The 6,998-nt window shown below is 39.5% G+C and overlaps 1 protein-coding gene across 2 annotated transcripts in view; it reads left to right on the top strand.

Annotated features, from left to right (window-relative positions):
* The window catches only part of LOC106877053 (mitochondrial inner membrane protein OXA1L), a 13,452-nt gene extending 6,462 nt beyond the window's left edge, over nt 1-6,990 (top strand). For both annotated transcript variants that reach the window (XM_014925845.1, XM_052966896.1), the window contains exons 5-9: nt 1,179-1,264; nt 2,367-2,531; nt 4,138-4,242; nt 5,741-5,900; nt 6,734-6,990. In XM_014925845.1, coding sequence (XP_014781331.1) covers nt 1,179-1,264; nt 2,367-2,531; nt 4,138-4,242; nt 5,741-5,900; nt 6,734-6,885 — 668 coding nt within the window. In that variant the 3' untranslated portion in view covers nt 6,886-6,990. The remainder of the gene's footprint in view (nt 1-1,178; nt 1,265-2,366; nt 2,532-4,137; nt 4,243-5,740; nt 5,901-6,733) is intronic.
* Nucleotides 6,991-6,998: the final 8 nt, after the last annotated feature.

Genomic DNA, 6,998 nt, shown 5'->3' with positions numbered 1-6,998 from the left:
ACAGCCATACAACCACACAGCCATACTTGTGTCCAGTCTCAACCACACAGCCATACTTGTGTCCAGTCTCAACCACACAGCCATACTTGTGTCCAGTCTCAACCACACAGCCATACTTGTGTCCAGTCTTACTCACACAGCCATACCTGTGCCAAGTCTCAATCATACAGCCATACCTGTGCCTGGTCAAAACCACACAACCATACCTGAGACCTGTCTTGACTGCACAGCCATACCTGTGTCCAGTATTAACGAGACAACCATGTCTACACCTGTTTGTAACTACAAAGCTTTGCCAATGTGATATGGTGAAATGTAGGGTTGAAAATTAAATTCTGAATTAAAAGCAGTTCTAGTAATGTAAACATTGGGTGCACATACATAGCGTTTGAGTTTTGTTTACATGTCCATTTTCTGTGGGATAGTGTCTGCGGAAAGCTCCCTACATGACGCTAAGTGTTAATGACTGAGGTCATTCGGAGCAAGTTGTCTCGCCTGATCTGGGACACTTGGTTATTCTTTAACACTCAGTGATTTGTAGGGAGCTTTTTCAAATGCTGTCGTGCAGCAAATAGGTACATAAATAAACACATACACAATGTATGTGCAACCAATATACTTTATGTATAGTTTTATTGATGCAGTATCTGTTATGTGGTCGAGGCATAACTTTACTGGCCGATGCCAGTGATGTGTAACTGGCATGTAAAAAGTATCGTTTGAACATTGGGCCTCATGGAGGCAATGACAGGTGACCGAGACCTTTGGCAATGCACCATGCTTGAGAAGACCTGTCAAGCCAAGTGAGAGAGCAGTCATGGCTGATGCTGGTGTGATGTAATTGGCACATAAAATGCACCTGCTACACTCTTGGAGTGGTTGGGCGTTAGGAAGGGCATCTAGCTGTAGAAACCATACCAAGTCAGATTGGAACCTGGTTACCAGTTCTCAGTCAAATTGTCCAACCCATGCCAGCATGGAAAACGGGCATTAAATGAATCGTCATCATCATCGTTTAACGTCCGTTTTCCATGCTAGCATGGGTTGGACGGTTCGACCGGGGTCTGGGAAGCCAGGGGGCTGCACCAGGCTCCAGTTTGATCTGGGAGTGTTTATTGCTTGATAATTGCTAGGCACATTCTTTCTAAAATTCTTGTACTATTTATTTTACCCCTTAGCTTCACTTGCTGGCAATGAACTAATAGAGTATATGAAACGCAACCAAGTAAAACCTTTTCGGAACTTTCTTGTCCCATTAGCACAGGTATGTAAAATTAACGATAATACAGTTTCAAATTTATTATTTTTTTGTTTTGGTTTTATGCTAGTAATATTTGCCACTTTTTAAAATTTAATTTTATATCACACTTGGTGAACAATAAGTTCATTGGTAAAGCTTTCTGATGGGGCAGTAGCTGGTTCACAGTATTTCCAAAGTTGAGTGTGACTAGGGAGTGTCTGTGTAACTCGGTGCAGAGCAAATATCACCAGGGACCTCATTGGATAAGCAGCACTTTTTGTGATTTTTAAACCTATCTTTGTCAATATACATTTGTGAAATGTATACATATATATGATGGGCTTCTGCCTACTTTCCATTTATCAAATTCTGCTCTTAAGGCATTAGTCAATTTGACATTGTATTAAGCGATACCTACCCAAGGTGCCATGCAGCAGGATTGAACCTAAAACCATGTAGGTGTGAAATGAAATCTTTAGTTACATAGTCATACTTCTGCACCTTCATTTGTGAGATTTTGTTGGTGGGTATTTATATATCTATGACAAGATGCAATTCATGGCTGCAAGCAGTGGGATCACTGTATGTCTGAAGAATGCTTCATTAGCAATGTAGATTCGATGAGTGAATGAGTACATTGAGTGAATAGGTGCAGGCCTGGCTATGTTAAGAAGCTTGTTTCCCAACCACATGATTTCAGGTTCAGTCCCAACATGTGGAACTTTGGGAAAATGTCTTATATTATAGCTCTGAGCTGACCAAAAACTTGTGACTGGATATGGTAGACAGAAATTGAATGAATCCTATTCTATGTATGTGTTTGTGTGTGGGTGTATCCTTGTCTTGACATCATGTGGTTGTTGTAAATGAGCATCACTGTCATACAAGCAGTGTCATTTATTTTCAGTGTTCTGGCCATCGGGAAATATTACCTGGCTTGGAAAACAGGTAAGGATTGACTACAGGAAGGACATCTAGCTGTAGAGAATTTGCCTCTGTAAACTCTGTTCAATCCATGCTAGCATAGAAAAGTGGACTTTAAAAACAATGATGATGATGATGTTGATGATCTGTCTTTTGATTTCCAATTGTAATTGTAGTTTTTGTTTTTTGTTTCTTTATTTAGATGCCAGTTTTCTTATCTGTCTTCATTGGTCTGCGAGGGATGTGTAACCTTCCTGTGGAAAGTTTGACCACTGGTGGTATTCTGTGGTTCACTGATCTCTCTCTGGTCGACTCCTATTATGCTTTACCATTGCTCACTGTGACAACATTCTTAGCTACCATAGAGGTATGAACATTTCTTACTTTGTCTTCGTATTAGATTCAGTTTTGTGGCTTGCTAGAATCCTCTGCTGGTGCCACGTAAAAGTGCTCTTGCCGGTTCCACGTTAAAAGCACCCAGCACACACTGTAAAGTGGTTGGCGTTAGGAAGAGCATCCAGCCATAAAAATCGAAGCAAATCAGACTGGAACCTGGTGCAGCTCTCCGGCGTGCCAGCTCTGGTCAAACTGTCCAATCCATGCCAACATGGAAAACAAATGTTAAAGGATGATGATGATGAAGTACAATTGGACAGAGGGAAAGTATGAAATATTATAAAGCAATACCCAGCTTTACCTGATTTATAGAAAGTATAAAAAAGATATATACCCTATGTCCATAAAAAGATGTACCACCATGCAAAATTTCAGCTATGTAGCTTGTAGGTCACAAAACTGCGACTTACAACCTAGATGAAAATCTAAGACTTCTAAGAAATGTGACTGTCAGCTTTTCTAGAGCAAAAATCTAAATTCTTTTATTCAATGGATTACTCAAGAATGCCATTCTCTAAACATTTGTAACTTTCTATGCCAACCTGTACATTTACTCTGATTCTCTCTTCACTATTTTGGCTTATAAAGATATCTTGAATAATTTTGAAAGTAATGAAGAATTTAGTATTGATTTGGTGTTTGTAATATAAATTTACATGACCGCTGGACTGGCCCTTGTGCAGGTGGCACGTAAAATACACCATTTCGAACTTGGCCATTGCCAGTACCTCCTGACTGGCCTTTGTGCCGGTGGCACGTAAAAGCACCCACTACACTCTCAGAGTGGTTGGCGTTAGGAAGGGCATCCAGCTGTAGAAACTCTGCCAAATCAGATTGGAGCCTGGTGTAGCCATCTGGTTCACCAGTCCTCAGTCAAATCGTCCAACTCATGCTAGCATGGAAAGCGGACGTTAAACGATGATGGCAGGTTTAAACTTACATCAATTTAAACAGGAAGTTTGCATAATAGAATCAGGTAGTCTCAGGTTGCTATCAAAATGTTAATAATATAGACATCCGTGGCTTGTATATAAGAACAGTTAAGAAGTTAGGATGTAAAGTGTAGCTGGAACAATAGAGATGTGAAACGAGAGATTTAAGTAAATGTATTCCAGTGTTAGGAGGTGATGAGTGGAGTCAATTAGATCAAAGTCTTAGAGGAAGAATACGCTTGCAGATTGCTTTTCAATGTTGATCAGACATTGCTTGTTTCTTGATTCAAGTTTTGATATTATTGTATCTGAAAACTTTTACAACAGCAGTTGTATGTCTTGTTTTTCAAGTTAATTTTAAGGGTTTTATTAAAAATCTATTCGACATGCCTTGAAAATATTATTTTTGAATGTGGAACTTATTCTCCACTTTCTCATGAAATAGCATATATTCTTGTCTGTTAATATTCTAATGAGATGTTGAGGAGTAGTGTTAAAGAATCTATGTATATAAATGTAAAAACAAGCAGTTTTCATTCAAGCTTGTTTGATGTATGTTTCGTTATTTTATGCAGATTTTGTGAGTTAGTAGTCTTTTGCCTTCATGTCTATATCATACTGATTTCCAAATATCTCTTATTGCAGCTTGGTGTTGATGGTGTAAAAGCTGGAACCATGTCTCACACAATGAAGTGGGCCTTCCGACTGATGCCTGTTGTTCTGTTTCCCATTATATCAGGATTTCCAACGGTTTGTATTGAGATACTTTTCTACAGCTTCAAAATCTCTGTTTGCATTCCATTCAGTGATATACTGGAAACTTTATCTGAGTTAGAATCCCATTGTTCTATATACAAGATCATATGTTCCTAGATGTGTATGGAAGACTGGCACCTGTGCCAGTGGAGCGCTAACAGCACCGTCCGAACGTGATCATTGCCAGAGCAGCTGTCTGGCTTCTGTACCGGTGGCATGTAAATAGCACTATTTGAGCGTGATCGTTACCAGTGTCGCCTTACTGGCACGTGAAAAAACATTCGAGCGAGGTTGTTGCCAGTGCCACTGGACTGGCTCCTGTGCAGGTGGCACGTAAAAAACACCATTTTGAGTGTGGCCGTTGCCAGTATTGCCTGACTGGCCCTCGTGCCGGTGGCATGTAAAAGCACCCACTACACTCTCGGAGTGGTTGGCGTTAGGAAGGGCATCCAGCTATAGAAACTCTGCCAGATCAGATTGGAGCCTGGTGCAGCCATCTGTTTTGCCAATCCTCAGTCAAATTTTCCAACCCATGCCAGCATGGAAAGCGGACGTTAAATGATGATGATGATGATGAAGAACCCTTCTGCATAATAAGGAAGTTGACACTTGTATTCTGTTTTGATTAAATTAGATTTTATGTTTCTGTCACTGCTGTGTTGAGTATGTGTGTTGGTAAAGAGATAGAAGCATTAATTCATAACGCATGCTACTATATCAGTATTACCATCATCATTTAACATCCACTTTCTATGCTGGCATGGGTTGGACGGTTTGACTGAGGACTGATGAGCCAGAAGGCTGCACCAGGCTCAGTCTCTAGTTCTTAATACCTGGCTGTCAACATTTTACTACTAGCTGACCACGTGCCATCAATAATGATGGCTTATTGTAGTATTTTATATATAAATAAGATACAAAATAAGGTACATAATAATCACACAAACATTCACATACTTCCCTTGTACACACATACACACATATGCTCACACAGAGTTGAAACGCTGATTTTTTTTCACCCCTTCCATTCTCATTACTATTGCTTTCTCTCACTCCCTCTCGGTCAGTGCTATTACTCTCACTACTTCTCCTTCACTGAATTACTATTTTCTCTCCTCGTCTACATCTGGCATGATTCTGGACAAATATATATAAAAACACTACGCTCATTATTATATTAAGAGATTGCATAAAATTTGTTATGCTTGTTGTAAATTCGTTTTGATCAAGAAGGGCAAGTTTGTGTAAATGGGAGTAATAGAGTTGATGAAGCAGGGCTGTAGGGGACAGAGCACATTAGAGGAAACTGTCATAACACTAAAGGGTTAAAGAAAGATGAAACTAGTAGTTAGATTCCCATTTCAAGTTGTTGACAGTCTTGTTGTTAATTACAGAGCTTAATTTTTCCATAAAGGAAAAATGTGTAGTGAAAGAGTTGAAACCGTTATTGCATAGGTACCTTTGATGTATGTCTCTGTTTGCTTTTTTCCAGGCTATGCTGTGTTACTGGTTTACATCGAACACCTTTTCACTGATCCAAGTTTTATTTCTCAAGATCCCAGCTATCCGAAATTATTTGAATATTCCAATGCTTGTTAAACACGACCAGACAAGCATCCGGAAGAAGGGATTTATTGAAGGATTCAGAGAAAGTGAGTATTCTTTTAGTGTATGATTTGTATGAAGAACTGTTCCCTTTTAAATGTAATTTGATAAGGGACAGAACTCATGTCTTGTGCAGTCACTCCTGCACTTGTACCAGGTGTCTGGTCCAAATTCGTGCACCAAAGTAAACTCCACAACAAGCCACCGAGGACCAGGTAGAGGTGTTAAACCACTTGGTGTGTATTTGGGTTTCACTTGAGAACTGAACTGACTTCAATGTCAGTGGTTCTGGCAGTAATATCTGAACAGTAAGAAGAAGGATGATGACTTACTAATTTAAGATGAAAGATCTTCAGTGAACCTTACTTACTAAGGAGAACTTACCTCAAGCAATAGCAATAGGTGCAGGGGTTTATTGTGAAAATTGCTGTTCATGTCATCTTCAAAACAGAAGTCCCTTCCTTCTACATTGAATCGCCAGTGCTGCCTGACTGGCTCCTGTGCTGGTGGCACGTAAAAAGCATCCACTACACTGTCGGAGTGGTTGGCGTTAGGAAGGGCATCCAGCTGTAGAAACTTTGCCAGATCAGATTGGAGCCTGGTGTAGCCATCCATTTCACCAGTCCTCAGTCAAATCGTCCAACCCATGCTAGCATGGAAAGCGGACGTTAAACGATGATGATGATGATGATGATATTCAGAGTCACACAAAAACAAACAAAAAAAATACTCTCTGCTAGATAACTTGGTACTTTGCTTTTATCCAAGTTGTATGATGTCGATGTGTGTTGACATGCAAAAATGCTTCATCTAATGATGATTAATCATTCAATCATTGAACCTCTAGTTATTATTGATAAAATATTGATTTCTTTTTCAGGTTGGAACAACGCCAAAACTGCTGCTGAAATGGAAGAAAGACAAAAAGTTGATGCTCTTAAATTTAAAGAAGCTGGTATGGGTCCAATTCAGAAGACCTATGCCTACAACCCAAAGGCCATTTCTGCTAAATCAGCTGATAAAAGGAAGTGAAGTGAAATGAGTTTTTATTAGTAAACTGGAATTGAAGGCCTTCATCCATTTTTGTACATAGTGAGATACTGTTTGTTCATAAATGTTCCATATTTCAATGAAAAATGTCTTGT

This window comes from Octopus bimaculoides, chromosome 4, assembly GCF_001194135.2.
Source record: "Octopus bimaculoides isolate UCB-OBI-ISO-001 chromosome 4, ASM119413v2, whole genome shotgun sequence".
NCBI lineage: Eukaryota > Metazoa > Mollusca > Cephalopoda > Octopoda > Octopodidae > Octopus > Octopus bimaculoides.
This window is presented reverse-complemented; position numbering and strand designations above follow the sequence as displayed.